At 37.3% G+C, this 17,727-nt stretch overlaps 1 protein-coding gene across 2 annotated transcripts in view; it reads right to left on the bottom strand.

Annotated features, from left to right (window-relative positions):
* LOC101155942 (glutamate receptor ionotropic, kainate 5) overlaps positions 1-17,727 on the bottom strand; it is a 250,105-nt gene that overhangs the window by 68,125 nt on the left and 164,253 nt on the right. For both annotated transcript variants that reach the window (XM_023960344.1, XM_023960345.1), the window contains exons 4-7: positions 14,702-14,866; positions 11,376-11,473; positions 9,916-10,081; positions 3,556-3,734 (exon numbers count right to left, since the gene is read on the bottom strand). In XM_023960344.1, the coding sequence (XP_023816112.1) occupies positions 3,556-3,734; positions 9,916-10,081; positions 11,376-11,473; positions 14,702-14,866 (608 nt within the window). The remainder of the gene's footprint in view (positions 1-3,555; positions 3,735-9,915; positions 10,082-11,375; positions 11,474-14,701; positions 14,867-17,727) is intronic.

The following is a 17,727-nucleotide window of genomic DNA, read 5'->3' as shown; positions in this document are numbered from 1 at the left end:
ACTGTTTTCTTCTTTTATCCATGACCAATTTTATCTCTTGGAGCATCTATTAGGAGCTGCAAGAGTTTATTACAGCTTTTCCTGGTTGTTTGGGGATCATTTTTATGTAAAAAATAGCCGTCTTTATGATATCAAATTATGGTGCTATGGCTACACTGGCCAGCCAAGCAGCTGTTTTATTGTCTCCACTATGCCCCTCATTCTTGTGTGAATGTGTTTCAAAAGCTTTAGCACGTTGCTGTCCACGATCACATAGAAGTGGAATATAGAGCGTAGACAATGAAGCAATCAGCCTGTCGGATTCATGTCCTCAAAAGAATTCACCGATTTAGAGTTTTGCATCACTTGTAAGAAAAGGTCTTGACCTTTAAATTGGTTTATACCTGCTGTCAGCCTTTGACAGCAGCCACTGTACTCTCCTGCTTCTGGGTTTGCCGTAATATATAACATAGAAAAAATGAAATTTTGGAAGCTTACTGCAATTATCTTTTGATCTATCATAAAAACCTTCTCAGTGGTCTTGTAATAATGATTGTGCCGTCTTTAGCCCAAATAAAAAAAAACCTGAGTTCAGTCAGTTGATTGTCTATGAGAACTGGATTTAAGTGCCTCAACAATTAAATACATCAGAATGGGGTGGAGCAGGGAGCTTGTGCCCCCCAGCGTATTTTCTACGTCGTAAATACTATCTTTTCTAAACTGCTTTTTCATGTCTGCTCCTGGTTCACAATTATTACAAAAAAAAAAATACTTAGATATGTAATTCTGAGCTTAATTTTTATTTTTATATATGTCCTCCATCATCAGAAAAATGCCACGAAAACATGTTCAGAACACTAAAAACAGGATTTTTTTAGTGTTTTTTTAGGCCAAACCTCTGATTCTTGAATTTTTAATATGCAACCAGAAATAAATCTGGTCAATTGTGATTGTTTAGAGTGCTCTTTAGATAAAGTCATTGTTAAATAAAATGTGTTTCACACTCAGCAAGAGCACAACTGGAGCTCAAGACTTTCATCAGTTCAGATAAAAACTAATCACAAAGAGAAACTATTCATTTTTACGTGAAATTGCAGAATTTGCCCAAGAAAAATGCAGGTTTATTGACTTAAGCAATAAATTGTGAGCTGTTTTACTCTCAACATCACAGCCTAAGACATAAATCCAGTTACATTACCTTATAACAGGAATGTTTTTATTGCACGGTTGAATGGTTTTGTTTGAAACTAAGAAACTAAGACATCAATTATTGTTTTTTTTCAACCTCATTCATTTGCATTTTCTATTTATATTTATTTGACTTTGAGTTCAAAAAAAGATTCATCATTGAAATATGATGCCATTACTTTCTGCTAATGAGCGTAATTAGCTGCAGTAATTGGTATTATGTTTACTGTTGCCTTTTTAATTATATCATGTTCTGTTTCTGCCAGATTCTCCTACACATTTGAACACTTTTTTTTGGTCCGTTTTATGTTCAGAAGCAGGTTTTCTTACTTGAGCCCTTCGGGGAATCATAATGAATCTGGACCTTTTACAGCAGGGGGTTCTCAAAGTTTTTAGGGCCAAATTACGAACTCGACATTAGACTGGGGGCCAATTTTGGTGAAAAAAAAAAGGATAAACAGAAAAAGTTGTTTTTAATAACTTCAATGACCAAGTGTCATTTGTACAGTTAACCAGGCCCTCCAGATGTTTTCCCAGTTGTGGTCGGAGGTTGCTGCCTGCAGATCTTCTACTCGTCGAGTATTTGTATCATTTGAAAGACTTATTTCTTCAAACTTTTTCTTTTGCTCTGGACAATGTCAGCTACTTTCAGAATATATTCTTTTTACAAACTCCCCATCACTTAAGCGCTTGCTGCGCCGGGCCATTTCCAAAGCCTAAACATAGCTAGCTTATGTCACAGCGTCCCTTGATTTAGCCACTTTTGTAAATATCTGGTGTGCAGCATAGCCTGGTTGTGGTTGTTGGAGCTTATTGTTGGGCTCCTCGCCAGTAAATGTCATGGTGGCTCGATCAGCTCTCCTCCCCCTCCCCTCTCTGCTTGTCTCCCGATGCTTCTCAGCTTTGTCCACTCACCTCATCACCGACCAGACCTACTTAAGGAGATCCAGAACCAGCGTTTATCACCAGTTCGTTGCCCCTGATGTTGCATAACCTGGTCTCTCGTCTAGTTTAGTCCAAGTGTTCTTGTTCACGTCTAATTTTTGTATTGCCTCGCCTTCAGGACATACTGACCACGAGTGGACACCTGAATCCCCGGATTACCTGAGCCACATGACCTCTCGGAACACCAAGAACCTCCAGCCTCGCCTCGAGCCATAACTACCTCAAGCTACTTCCAGCAACTTCACCCGCTGCTCTCCAGCCTCCAGCCACATCAAGATCTCAAGCAACATCAAATTACATTAAAACTTGCCTTACCAACTTACTCACCTTGTGTTTTCCTTCCAGGCTCCAGTGCCTGGTTCTGCCTCGCCTAGCTTGCCATGACAATACATTTGTCATAGTTTTATAATTTGTAACATGGTGATGATTTTTATTGAATACCTTGAGCATTGTATTTACCGGCTTGCAAATAGGGCACATGACTTTATCCAGTCCTTGAGGTAAGACAAAGTAAGCATTTGTCCACTTAGCTTGAAAGAGCTTTTTTCTCCTCGCCAATACAACATTTTTCCTCAAAGGAACCTGTTCTGCCTCTCTTTTATTGAGGGCCACAAAAAATCTTCCCGCGGGCCGCCATTGGCCCCCGGGCCGCACGTTGAGAACCCCTGTTTTAAAGCATCATCGACATTTAGATGAACACAGAGGTCGTCGGAATAACGTACACACAAACTCTCACATGAGTATCAACGTAAAACAACTCAGGCCTGTTTCAAATTGTAATCCTCTGATCCGTTTTTCAATGATAAGTATTTTACATCCTCTTCTTTTGATAGGTTCTCTACAGTTAACTCAGCAGTTTAATGTACAGTAAACATGTAAAAATAGCAGGCATTATGCATTAACATCATTCATTTTTCACAGTTAATCCCATCATTTTACCCTCATTTTTGTTTCCCAATCATGAATCACACGTCGCCTTTTCAGCATCCTCACACTTTATCCAGCATTAACTTGACAGTTCAGCGTTTTTAGCAGCAGGCAGCAACATTTTCAGCAGTTTTCCCCCTATAGAAGCCTTTTCTGTGTTCTGATGTTGATGTATTTATCGATTCCAACACATTTTAAGGCTTTTTCTTCATAAATAAATGCTGATTATAAGTTTTCTTGATGGTTTATTTATTTTTTTCCTCCCAAACCAGAATATAAAACAAAACAGTAAAACATAATCCATCATATTTCATAAAACAATGTGAAATTTATTACATTTTCAAGGCAGTACACATCTAAGCACATGGTGTGAATTTGCGTACCTTAAAGCTTTTGGAAATATTTTAAATGAATACAAACAAATGAGAAGACAGAATTACTCTAGATTACTGTGGATTTGGAAGAAAAGGTCAAACTTTGCAGACCTGAGTGGACAAAACAAACAAACACCCTCACCTTCCTGAGGATCTGGTATGAGATGGAGGCATTGGCGTCAATTATGATGGTTGCCACTTTGTCATCCCGGATCTCCTTCAGCAGAGGGGTGGGATCCAGGCTGTCATCCAGCATCCTCACAGAGAGCGTCTCCCTGGAGATAAGGAAGTGGCGAACCAGCTCTTCTAGTCGTAACAGACCTGAAGGGGAGGAGAGGAGAACAAGAAACCAAAGAGAAAAAAAAACGTTTTAACAGCAAAAATACATACAGCCGTCTCTCCCAGGCAAGACGGGGTAAAAGTCTAGACTTTGGTAAAAAGTGAAGTTTTGTTGTCGGCATACATCGCCAGAAACTAAAAATATGCGTGTTAAACAAGAATAAAAGCTAAAATTGGGGGTATATAACTCGTGATTTAAACCATTAGTCTAACTTGAAAGAAAATAAAAAAAACTTTTTTCATGATGTGACTCAGTCAACAGTTATAAATAGTTATTGCTGTTTTATAATGGGCAATAAAAAGAATAGGATAGAGGCAATTATGCTAAAAGTCATTTGCAATCCTCAGAAAATGACTGAAGGGATCTAGGTGTCCAAAAAATGTGTCAATTGATTTGTTTGGAAAAAGATTAAATTAAATCAATTATAGATTTACTTGAAATTAATTCAGTAATTTCTTCAATAAAATACTTGATTCATTGTCATACTAGTTACTGACAGAAACTGAAAAAAATACCTTTTTGCTGTGCAATAAAGGTGATTGTGGTGAAAAATGTCTCATAGGCTGCTGTTGTCCGATTCATTGGCTGTTGTGATCCAACACACATCTAAAAGGCCAGATTTTTTTTTTTTACATATGATAATGAACATCACTTCACTGTCCTTGACTCCTATGTCTTTTAATTTATGCATTTTATCATTTCTGCAATGAGTTTGATAAATATGTGTAAATTCTTTATTGCTTTGACTACAATGCTTGAAATAAATCAATAAAAATAAAAATAAAATAAAAATTTTGACTCACTGATTATTAGTTTGGTCTTTCATTGGTAAACATATATAATAAAGAGGTCAGTAGTTTTTTAAAAATATACTTTTTTTAATTGTAGCAGGAATCAGATCATACGCCAGTTTACACATGTGGCATTGGCTTTTACTTTTATTAATCTAGTGCACATGTGTCAAACTCAAGGCCCGCGGGCCAAATGTGGCCCGCCATGTCATTTTATGTGGCCCACGAGAGCATAAAAGATTTTAATTTCTGAAAATAAAAAATGAAAATTGGTGTGTATTTATTCATATCTTGGGGGGATTGGACTGGGCAACTATACATTAGAACTTAAACACTGTTCATATAACCTAACCTGACAGAGTCACATTTAAAAGGATTTATGCTAGAGTAACAAGCAAACATAATGTTTTCTATGCAACTGTAATTGTCATTTAAAAAGTTATAATAAATAAATAAATGAGTAATTTAACATTAAGGAGTAGTTATGTTTATTTTTCATTACATTTAGTTACATGTAAAAGTTATATCTGGCCCTTTGAGGACTGCAGCGATGCTGATGTGGCCCTCAGTGAAAATGAGTTTGACACCCCTGATCTAGTGCAGACGCTACAACATGTGTGATAGTATGCAATAAGGACGCTGCTTAATCGTCACTAAGCAGTGATTGGTCCAAGTCGGGTTGAGTCTCTATGGCAACTATTTCTCTATAGAACTTCCTGTTTAGAACACCAGGGGGGAGGGGCCACTCATTCCTGTTCTGATATACAGTCTATGGTCTAGTCTGCTTTTCAACTTTGTAAACTTTTATTCAAACTCCTTCAAGGGATAAAAAAAAAAGTAAAGCACTAACACGTCTTTGCTCTGTTAGTCGTGTTAGTTACAGGGTGCTGTTGAACAATATTTGATGCAGAAAATGTAAAAATGTATTATACAAAGATTAAGAAAATAACAGCTTGCCCAGCTGGGATTATAATTGTTTCTAGAAAAATGTAAGCAGTACATAACATCAACACCAAAAAATGCTTCAGAATATAGTCCTATGCAAAAGATGCTTTAAATTTGAAATAGAAATAAGAAATTCAACTGTTAACCTCCTTTTTGTTGCCTACCTACATGTTATAGACTGATTGCTGATTTTATTGTGCTTTAAGTGTTTATTTTATTTATTGTATTTTCTGTTATGTACAGTGTCCTTGAGTGGCAAGAAAGGTGCTTTAAATAAACGGCATAATTATTTGGCCACAGTTATCCAAATAAATACATGTTAAGTATTTTATTAAACTGCAAACAAACCAACTATGTTCATTTTCTAATTTATTCATGTTTTTTTTTAGTCCTGGGCTGTTTGGACAGTAGAGGGCATTGGAAAATAAACATTTATGTCTGCAAATATACAACAAAACGTATAAACCAGATTTTTTCTGAACACTTTTTACATTCCAAAACTAATGGAAGAAAAAATGTATATATATAGATTAAGGAGCCACTTAAGATATATTTTCCAGCATGAAACAACAGAGTAGGTTTGATAGAAAATCAGGCAATCATTTGTCCTTTAATGTTTTTGGTACTTAAAGCTTTAAAATGATGCAGCATCATTTCTCTTTGAGGCTGTAGGGCAAAAGAAATCAATCAGAGTTTCTTCTGATGTTCGCTTTTCAAAATTGGAATTAAGAAACCCGTACCTGCACCATTAATCCTGAATTGGAGGTTAATAGACAGCAACCCTGTGGCACTAATACAACAAGCTGTTAAGGGTCCAGCTCTGTCTCTGGTTGATGTTCAGACCAGCAGAAAGATGATGATAAAATGGAATCTGTCGCCTCTCTAACTTTCTGACTCTTTGGACCTCTTCCAAAACAACGTGCACATTTAAAAATGACTCACTGAAGATTAGTTCTGTGGAAAATTGGAGCTCCAAGGAAACAGGATAAAAATTCTACCTGAGAGACATAAATGTCAAATTTTTGTTGTAGAAATTATAATTAGTCACTGTCCTGACAAACACTTTAGTGTGAAAGAAAACACAAGATTAGTGGAATATAATATATATATATATATTGCAGGTAAAAACTGGGTTTAATAAACTTAAACATATGTTTTTTTTACACATGAATACAGTGGCCCTTTTGCAATCCCACCCAGAGGGGTTACATGCCGAGAATGTGGAATGGATGCTTCGAAACCCACAATCAAGGCTAACTGCCAAACAACTGGTGGCCCAATGTTCCAGTGACTCAGAAAAGAACTGGAGAAAGCCTGGAAAGTGAAGGTGACAGTGGTGCCTGTGGAAATTGGAGCACTCGGGGCAGTAACCCCCAAGCTGGAGGAGTGGCTACAACAGATACCTGGAAAGACCTCAGACCTCTCAGTCCAGAAAAGCGCAGTGCTAGGAACAGCTAAGATACTGCGCAGAACCCTCAAGCTCCCAGGCCTCTGGACCCGAGCTTGGAGGAGAAACCACCCGCGGAGGGTCAGAGGGGCGTTTTTTGTCTATATATATAAATATATATAAATATATTAGTGCATGTTTTCGCAGGCTGAGCTTCTAAACTTAATTCTTGACTGAAGGAATTACGTTTTCTTACTTTTTCATTTGATCACGACAATCAATTATAATTTCAGGTTTTATTTTTTTGTATAAGTAATAATTCAAGTCAAAATTAAATCAGAGGAAAATAAAGAAGTTAAAAAAGAAAAATATAGAAATATCAAACAAAATATTGTCGTCATAATTTTTCCATGGCCCGTTTTATTTAATAACAGCGTCTGCATCTTTTAAGTTTCAGCAGTCAGTCCAGCGTTTAGCAGGTTGGGTTCAAACTTCTAACAGAGGCAGCAGAAGTGAGCCACGTAATCGTTGCCATAAAGTCCTCACAGCAGCCATGCAAGCTTTAAATGGCTGACAGCACATTTTATGACATCAGCACAGGCCTGGTAAAACACTTCTATAAATGTGCCAAGGCTACGGCTAAAGACTGAGACACATAAAAACAATGAGCTACGGTGAATGGAAAGAGTGATAAAGGATTGGTAAAGGAAAAAAACAACAGAAAGTCACCTAGTACAAAAAAAGGAGAAAAAAACTTCAGGGCTGCAGTCAGCAACAAGGAGGTCATATCCATTGTTTGAGAAACAAATGATCTGATAGGAAACCTCTGCATCAGATTTGTGTTAATATATTTGATTTATATGTGTGAGTAGAAGAAAATAACAATTATATATAATATTTATTTATGGTACAAAAACGGGGGTATCAAATCAGAAATGATGCTTACATATTTGCTGGTCTTTTTTCATTTTTAATAATCAGTAAATGTTTTTGAAATGAGAAATTCAAACCATGTCAAAATTTCTCAATTGATTATAGCCACTGTTCGGCACATATGTTACTTAATTTCAGAGGAAAATATCAGAATCAGAATACTTTTAGTTATCCCAGGTGAAATTGAATCTATTGTAAATATGAAAACTATTCCCAAAAAAAAATAATTTATAAAATGACTACTAAACTGTGCAGATTGTTCCTCATTTCTTAAATATTTTTGGAGTACTTGACATTTTCCTGCTGACATCCATGTTGACGGTTTATCTGACCAATCAAGTCTAAGTGACTCAGATGACAAAGAAATCTAACAGTTTAGGTTACATTTTAAAGATTGGTATCATTTAAAAAATGTGTAAAGTGAGAAACAGGAGACTCTTTAACAAAGACAAAAAAGAAAGCAAATTTATTGTTTGATATAATTATTAATGTGTCAATGAAGAAGTAATAGTGTTTGTGGGGTGTTTCTGCTCTACCATTTTATTTCTTTTAAAAGGTTGTGGTGTTACACATTGTATTTTTTCTTTTTTTTTTACTTTTAAAGTGTTTTTCTGTCTCTGTTTTCCTTTGTTTTCTGGGAGGTTCTGTCTTTCATTTTCTTCCCCTACTATATTTGTGTGCAGGTTGGAACAAAAATGATCTGGAGTGCCTGATTGGCTGAGGACATTCAGCTCTGGGTTTAAACTAGACAGGGGTGTAACATAAATCGGAGGCTCATCCAGGAAGTTGTAAAAAAAATGTCCACATGCTAAGTTTTACATTCGCAAACGCAATTTGTGCAATTTGCAAAAACAGAATTCATTAATTATTTTTGCAAATCCACTTTGTCACATTTGTGACTTTAAAAAATAAGTTTGCATGCGTAACAAAACATGACCGGTGTACACCCTTACAAAAATATTTTCAAGTTCTTATAACACATACACATTAATAAGTGTTTTCTCTCCAAGTGCTCACACAGATCTGCAAAAAACAACTTAAGTTACAACCTTAAACCTTTTAAAAAAAATCAACCAATCAGCACCTTTCTCCTGCCACCAGCTAAGCAGCATGTCGCCTCCTGAAATCCAATCAGATTGCTAAATATTCCATGGATTTATTCAAAAAGAGGTTTGCTTTTCGCATCACTAAAACCCAGGATGGCATCAACCACCTCAACCTTAAATAAGGGGGGTTTGATAATATTGCTAGCATAACTTGTGTTGCATCAAGTGTTGAAAAAAGTGAATACGATTCCTATGGCGCCTCGTCCTTCTGACATCACAATAAGGGTCATACCAGCAGGAAAAACAAATGATTGTCTGAGAGTGAGACTCTTTGAACAGCAGGTTTGGCAGCCCTGTTTTTCTGCATCCATTCCCGTGGTCGTGACGCCCCGTTTTCTGTAAAAATATGATAGACCGACAGTAAATAGTAGGTTATTAAATTAAAATCAGCTGGAACTGATCAATCGCAAAGGTGCAAAATAATTCTGCACTTGTTAATCTTTTTACAGATCCACGCATTTTGTTTGCCAATCAAAAATGGTAGATGCTGCAAACGGCTGCAACAAATCAGACCCACTTAGGTTTCACTTTTTGACTTCAAGGGCTTCGTGAACTACCAGCTGAAGTCTTGCTCCAACATACCGCATGCCTGTTTCAAAGGTCTTCCAGAGACCTGGCCTCAGCAGGTTGAAGCTTTGCCGGCCACACCTTGGCTGAGATTAGACTTATCACCGAGTGACATCAGTGAACACGGTCTGGAATAACCGCTCGCTGTGAACAAACTCTGACTGTTGGAACAGCACATTCGCTCAGTCAGCACAAGCACAGGATTCCAGCTAGTACAAACAGAAAATACTGAGAGTGGAGGATGAATAATAAAGCAGTGTCTCCAGTTCAGCTCATAGAATTCCCACAAAGCCACAGCTGCGCTGAAATCAATCATTTTGTGGAAAAGAAAAATGGATAAGCCTCTGCTCCCAGCATCAAACAGAGGAACTAAATTAATACATTTGGCGAGGCGTATTCAAATATTAGCATTTACACACTGAAAGAGACTCACACTCGGCTTTGGCACAGATCAGGCTGGCTGTTGGGTAACCAAAGGAGCGCAGGATGGACCCGATGGCCAGACTCATGTCCTCGTTGCTGGGGTACAGAGTGACGGAGGCAAAGCGGAGGTACGGCAGCTTGGGAGTCTCCTCAGGACCAATCTTCACGTGGGGGATCTGAGGTAACAAAACAAAAACTTCAACTATGAGAGATATTATAAGGTGGGAGAACTTGCACAGTTGGTGGCTGATTAAATTCGTGTTTGCCCCACTGTAAAAAAATCAGCCATTGCTGTATCCACAGTATAGTAGGCTATAAGTCATGTATTTTATGGACGCTTCTTTATACTTAGTTTCTCATACGATTATACTTTTTTATACTTATTGCTCCTGGGTCTTGTACTCTATTGGACAGTCATGTAATACATTTCACTAGATATTGCACAATGTATCAATGTGACAAATAAGATTTGAATTTGGTAAGAAAAGTCTAGTAAGACCATGACACACCCTGATGAAAAAATAACAAACGTCACGCCGAAAAGAGCAAATACCATTTAACCTAAATTGCATGAATATTGAAACAAAATATAAAATGTTATAGTGCATAGTCAGATGCTTGCTGCTTAACTGTCACTTAAAGTTTGAACAGCAAAATGATAAATTAGTTGAAAGTGACTTTGCTCTGATCTGCACAAGTCGTTCAATATCAAAGAGACATGTCCGTCACGGCGATGAAGACACCAGGCTGCGTGTAGTCTTAGAAGGAGGAGAAGATTAAACCAAAAGTTGTCACTCCAGCAAAAAAAAAAAAAAAAAAAGACTGATTAGGAGCTGACCTGAAAATGTCAGTGACACACACGGCCTGATTCAGTGGATCTCTGACAGGAATTGAGTCCAATGTCTGAATATTTGGTTCAATTATCATTCATCACAGAAATATGTGATTTCTTTAACTTTTAAATGTCTGGATTCATAATTTTCACTTGAATTCCAGTTAAAAAAATAAAAAATAAAAAAATAAAACTTTTTTTTTTTTTTTTACAAGACAGCTAAGCCGTTTTTATCACAAGTTTTGTTTTTATGAGTTGCATGAAACAAAGATTTCATAATACAGGTCCGTAAATGCAAAAATAAATATATTGAAAGGTTTTGGTGTCCATTTGTATGAAAAGTGAGCAAAGCATGGCAGCAGCACCTGTTTGTGATTTGGAAGGAATATTTTGTGCTTTCAGTGTTTGTTAGAGTCCCTGAGGGTCAAATGTTCTGGTGCATTATTATCCACATCATTAAGCTCCAAAGTGGCAAACATATAAAGCTGTTTATGCCCCTCTAAGGTTTAATGTACTGGCTTTTGTAGAAAGTTGTAGACGGAATGGAACGGAATGATTAGATCAAACGGAGTCTGCTGATTGACAGGACAGCGCAGAAACACTGAACTGGTCCTATCTGCGGTTGAGATGTCACCGACCTCTTTCTCCCCACAGATGTGACTGATGGTGGAGCCAGAGGCGGGGCTGGAGGCCGGGCCGATCACAGACACCACTCCCTTTGGCAAGATCTGGCACACTGTGGAAGGAGATGGAGGGAAACCAGAGTTAGTTCAAGTTAAAACAGTGAAGGTGTTTCAAACACTGAGGCTGAAGAACATTCCAAAACCTTAAACACTGTTCTGTCCCCGATCAGAACCAACTCTTTTTATTATAGGACAATATAGAAAGTTTAAACTAAGAATGTTCAGGAAAACTGTTTTTTTTTTTTTAGTTTAGTGGGTAATAATCATGGCTGTGCTTCTTATCAGTGTGGACATAGATGTGTTTTGGCAGTTTTTTAAGTTCAGCTCACTGTCAGATCCTACCAGCTCTTAAAAAATCCCATTATAACCAAATGTATAGATCTTTATTGATGTTTCTAACTGCATTGAGAAGCAGAAACTTAAAAAAAAAGGCACTGTATAGGAGGAACTCTAATAAGTACAAAACCTTTTTTATTTTTATTTATTTTTTGCTGCATAACTTGGGCAGTACTTTGGTCATCTCTTGAGCTATTTTCGAAGCGTTCCCATTGTTTTACTTTTTATATATATTTATGCCGTTTTTAACAAAAAAATCAAAAGACCTGTGTCGTTTGTTAAGATATAGTTTTAGAAATTCACCAATTGTGCCGCCCGCTTTCCTCTTCCCTTTCCCTTTTTCAAGAGTTCTCTGTTTAAATGCTCTCCCGCTAGCTTACAGCCCCTCCCCCCTGAACCTGACATGCAACAAAATGGCAAAAACTATCAGAGCTATCCAGCCGTCAAGTTTTAACCCAGATTCCAGCTCAGACAAGGAAAACAAAGACGTACATGGATCTATTTGCTTGCATGTGGATGCATCAGAATTGGATCATAGCAGGGAGCTGGTGGCCCAGCTAGCGTATTTTCTACGATCTATTGCGAACTGCATTTTTTTGTCTGCTCCTGATTCACAATTATTTGAATAAAGAGATGCTCAAAAATGCAACTTTGAGCTTAATTTTCTCCACTATCAGGAAAATGCCTCTAAAACATGTTAAAAACACATGTTTTCATCAAAGTGGGTCTTTAAGGCTTAAAGCTGTGGTTGGTTGTTGTTCTCCTCAAATTTAGCCTTTATTGATTATTTACTTTGGATATTGTTTTGTGTACCAAAACTTTTTCAGTTTTCAAAACACATTTACTGTCAGAATTTCACCTTTTTCAGTCTAAAATGCTAAAGTGGCCTTTCATAATCCAAAATACTCAGCTTAGGTAAGCAAAAAACACAACAGTATACAAACATCTTGTTATTTTAAAGTCATGCACAAAATCTGGCTTAATAAAGTTTAACAAGCATCACTCAGTATTTTGAAAAAAAATAAAAATAATAACTATTAAAAGGCTTGAACTGTTTCAGGGAAATCTGTGTGCTGAAGAATAACAAGAATTGTGACCTTTCTGCAAGCCCTTCCAGCCACGCTTTATCCCTCTCCAGGGACATGCGGGACCCCAGGGGCCAGATCCGGCACACAGTGAATCTAATTCTGCGCCATAATGACTGGCATAAAAATCCTCGGCCCCGACACCCACCCAAAAACCAGAGCACACCCTATGTCTTGTTTATGAGACACACTGGAGATGCCCTTTCATTTCAACAGTTTGTTCTGCCTTCTTAAATCCAGTCAGGGCTTTTTTTCTCTTCTCGTATCCAGAGGTTTGGACTTCACTAAAGAACAGCTAAAAAAGAAAACTGCTTTGTTGGGGTTAACATTGCTTATTTACGGGGTCAGAATTGTGCCCAAGTGGAATAATAATATATTTTTGAACAAACACAAGAATGCTCAAAACTTTGCTTCCTTTAGAGAGAGGCTCATAGATGTTTACAGCAAAGCAATTGTAATTGCATGGTTCCTTACAGTGAAATCCCTTTTTTTCTACTTTGGGGTATAAAGGACGTTTTCAGGTCATTTATTGAACTATTTATATTAAACATTGTTTTTTGTACAATTTGTGCGCTCTTTGAGAACCTATAAATGCTTGTCCTTTTGGATGTCTCCTCTTATGTCTCTGGCAGCTCATAATCAATAAACATCAGCTGCAGCTGCTCAAGCAGAACGCGGCGAGGTCACTGTGACACTCAACACTGTGGAAGCAGTGAGACACTGCCATGATCCATCTGTCCTACAGTCTGTTCCACGGACGCCACGTCGCCAGAGAGCTGTTGATTGAGCCCTAAAAAGATCCAAACATGAACATATTGCTGCCGTTAATCAAGTGTCCCTATGAAACTGTTGGAATCAGCTCCCAGATTTGGTGCCCTTCCACTGTTAATCAGATTTCTGTTATGTTTGGTAATATCATAGAAAGCCTTACATTCAATATTATTTTTAATTAAATCACAGAAAAACATAATTGCTTATACAATAGTCATTTTTTTAATCGTATTTAAGAAAAATACTGTGAAAAAAACTGCCATTTCAGAAATTTTTGCCGTTTCTCCAAAGGAGTCAATTCATTTTTATTGTTTGATACTTAAATTTCATTGCAGTTTATGCTTGAATACTAAACGTTTTGTTTCCATTTCATTGAAAAAAGAATAAACTCAACATTTAATGTATAAATACAGTAACTTTTTTACATTTGTATATTTTTTACCACATAAAAGTGTCCCTGGTGTTTTGTTTTGAACTTAGTACCCAACTATTATTATTATTTTTATTATTATTATTATTATTATTATTACTACCGGTAGTATTTTTTATTTCTAGATGCATCCTGATATTTTCTTCAACAGTTGAAGTAACATTTCTTTCCTTTGCTTTTCTTTATGCAATATATTAGAAATAAATTCCGCTTTTTCTTCATTTACAGCTCACTTTTGCTTGGCAAACGACAACTTGTAAATACTGAGTACTGAAATGTCTTCCTCTAATTCGAAACTCCTCTCAGAAAAGCCCTTCTAAGTGGCAGTGAGGAGGTTTGGTGCAGATTATAGGTTTGCTGATTCCTTTTCAGAACATTTTACTCCCTCGGGTCGTTTATCTGAAGGGTTGCTTCACTTCCTGCTGTGTAAATGGGCCAGAAATTTACATATTTACTGAGCATTGAAGCAATATTTGCACCTGCTGCACTGGTTGAATAAAGTGCCATGCCTCATCAATTTGACCTGTTTCCTCATTCGTGTGCACATCGTGCACACAGAGCGCTGAAGGAAATTAGCTTTTGCCGTAAATGTCAGGATGTTGAGCCGATTCCGCCTGAAGGAAAGTTTATCAGCACATAAAGCAAAGGTTGAGGCTTACTGGTGTCGGTGGTCTCGTACTGGGAATCCTTCTGGAGTTCGTAAACATCCACTTCCACCCTCGCTTGGGAGGCGCCCTCAATGTTGTTGTTGATGTTCTCCCTCGCCAGAGCCAGCGCCAGACGTTCACCACGACCACAATCAGACTGGTCATCCAAAATGGCGGCTGAAGGGAACAGCATTGAAATTAGTTTCTGAACTCATTTCAAGATGATCAGGAACATCAAATGTTGTATCATGGTGACCTCACTGCAGAGGACGTGTGGGAAAACCAAGTACATTGTTGATCATATGTAATTGATGCAAACATACATACGTAATATATAAAGTCATTTTTTATTTACTTTGTTGAAAACATCAATAAATTATTTTCAATTCAGCAAAATCATACTTTTTTTTAATAAAATAGAGACAGTGTACAATATTAAACCTTGACATAAAAAGCATAAAACAATGAAAAACATACAATCAAAACAATTAGGAATACTGTAATTTAAATTTCCAATATATTACTCCATACATTATTCTCCAACATTTAAAATACATTTGTATCGTTAAAGGAGGAAATGAAAGTGTAGAGAGCCAACAGGGTCATGATAGAGACCATGGATCAAGTTACTGAACCAAAAAAAAAGAGGTTTGAGCCACTGACTGTATAAGAGAACTGGACAGTGTAAGTGTGATTTCACCCATTGAAAACCCTTTACTTTCGGCTCCAACAAAATTCAATCAATTCAGTCGTATTTTCTCGGGATAAAGACAATGCCACTTTGGAGGCAGACAACCTCAGTTAGCGGTGATTGGTCCGAGTCGGTCTCTTTGGAAGGCCACACCCCTACGCCTTGAAAATGTGCTCCGGTGAATCTGTCAATCAACCGTTTCAAATGTTTTTAACAAGGCATCCGATTGGCTAGTTTATAAATTGAATAACTTGATCTGATGAAAAAATTATTTTAAAAAAATTGGATTACAAAGAACATATTACAAAACAGGTAGTAGATCAAGAATGGTTCTTCAAACAAACAGAAGCAATTGGGTAATAGCTGTTTATTTCTCTATAGATGTCTGTGTGATTTTGGGTTTGTGGAGGCAGCAGGTACTTCCTGTTTGGAAGGCAAGTCAATACAGTCAATTACAGTCAATGCTTTGAGCACAAACTATTTTTTTTAATATTTAACATAAGAAATGAAAAAGATCTAATTTAATGTTTCTTGAAACGATTTACACTCAGAAAAGTTACTCTTAGAAAAACTAAAATAAACAAACAACACAAAACCCAATTTGTGATCATACCTATGTCAGATTTCATCCCAGCTTCAATCTTCAATAAAAAGTAGCCAAACCAACCATTACTAGTGAGCAGTGTAAACTAAAGCCTGCCATGATATTTTCAATGCCACCTCACTGCTGACTCTTGTTCTGTGCATTGAACATATGAGAAAATGTCTATAGATGCAAAACATGCAGAGCAGATAAAAACAGAAAAATGGGATCAGTCTTCTCCACAATGGAAAAACAAGACTTTTTCGCCTTGCCATTGGAGTTCTAAAATATCAATCTTCCATTGTGCCATCAATTACAATAGATGCACTTCTGTTTAACCTTAGGCTTTTTTAAAGTGTATAAATCTAAAACCACCACCTCCTAAAATGAATCCTGCCATGCCAGTGTTTTTGATCAATACCAATGACCTGCAGGTTGGCTTTTTTCTTCTTTTTTTTTTTACCACCAGGGGGATTCTGTCACAGCACCAAAGCGTTCAGTACATAACATCTCTGCTGGAAGAAAAGTGAATGGAGAGGATGACTGCTGTTCCTAGTGATGTTCACCTCTGTCTCTGGAGAGTAACTTCAGTACAAACCAGTGTGATGAATAACCTTTCAAGAACCGATCTCTTTTATCGGCTCCTTTTTTTACAAAAGTATTTAAAAGCAGTTTGTACACTTACCGTATTTTCCGGACTGTAAGTCGCCCTTTTTTTCATAGTTTGGCAAGGGGTGAGACTTATACCCCGCAGCGACTTATATTAGAAATAAATTGAAATAAATACATTGTTAACCCTCCTGTTATGTTCATTTGTGAGGAACAGAGATGATGTTTCTGTGTCAATTTGATGTATGAGATATGTTAAGTGTTAAGAGTATGTTAATGTTAATGACTCAGAGAATCAGCAAAACTTTTTTTACAGTGAGATCTTGAAAGTTAACAACATAATATTCTATTTTCGAATGATTTCATATATTCAGAAATGCAATAAAAATGACAACTGTTTCTACCAATACAGGATGAAAACAGAGTATTAGTTGGCCAATGATGCTTCATGAAAAGAATAAATAAATAAGTTTGAGAAAGAATTACTGTGAAATTATGAGATAAACAGTCTGCTATGACAACCCAGTCTCATCCTAAAATGTGTAGTAGCTACATTTGTCCACATGGAAATACGTGACAGGTTCACAAAAACGGCCCGTAACTTGTGAGACACTTACGTTTCATTTTCCTATTCATTTTCTATTAGCCTTCTCAGGATCACGTGACTTCTGAGGTTTTGCCTGCCGTGAAAAAAAACATGGCGGATGCTCGTTCATTTTTCGGTAGAAAATCCCACAAAACAGGATTTTTTAAGGACTAATCTTTATTCTGACAACATTTCTAGTGAGAAATATACCATTTACTTTCAGAAGGCTTTTATAAAAATGCAGTTTTTAGTTATCTTTTTTCGCTCTGTGAAAACGTTTTTTTAGGGGCTCTAAATTGTGAAAAACAAACGTTTACACCTACGTTAGTCCACAGGGCGAAACGTCTTTATTTTACAACAGTGGACCCAAGCCACCGGGCCTCGGGACACTTGGCACCGGTACCGATCCATCCGCGGGACACTTGGCACCGGTTCCGATCCATCCGCGGGACACTTGGCACCGGGCCGCGGGACACTAGGCATCGGTACCGATCCATCCGCGGCACACTTGGCACTGAGCGGCGGGACACTTGGCACCGGTACCGCGGGACACTAGGCACCGATCCATC

The sequence above is a fragment of the Oryzias latipes genome, chromosome 11 (assembly GCF_002234675.1).
Source record: "Oryzias latipes chromosome 11, ASM223467v1".
In the NCBI taxonomy this organism is placed as follows: domain Eukaryota; kingdom Metazoa; phylum Chordata; class Actinopteri; order Beloniformes; family Adrianichthyidae; genus Oryzias; species Oryzias latipes.
Note: the sequence above shows the minus strand (reverse complement) of the source record. Positions and strands in the feature narration are given on the sequence as shown.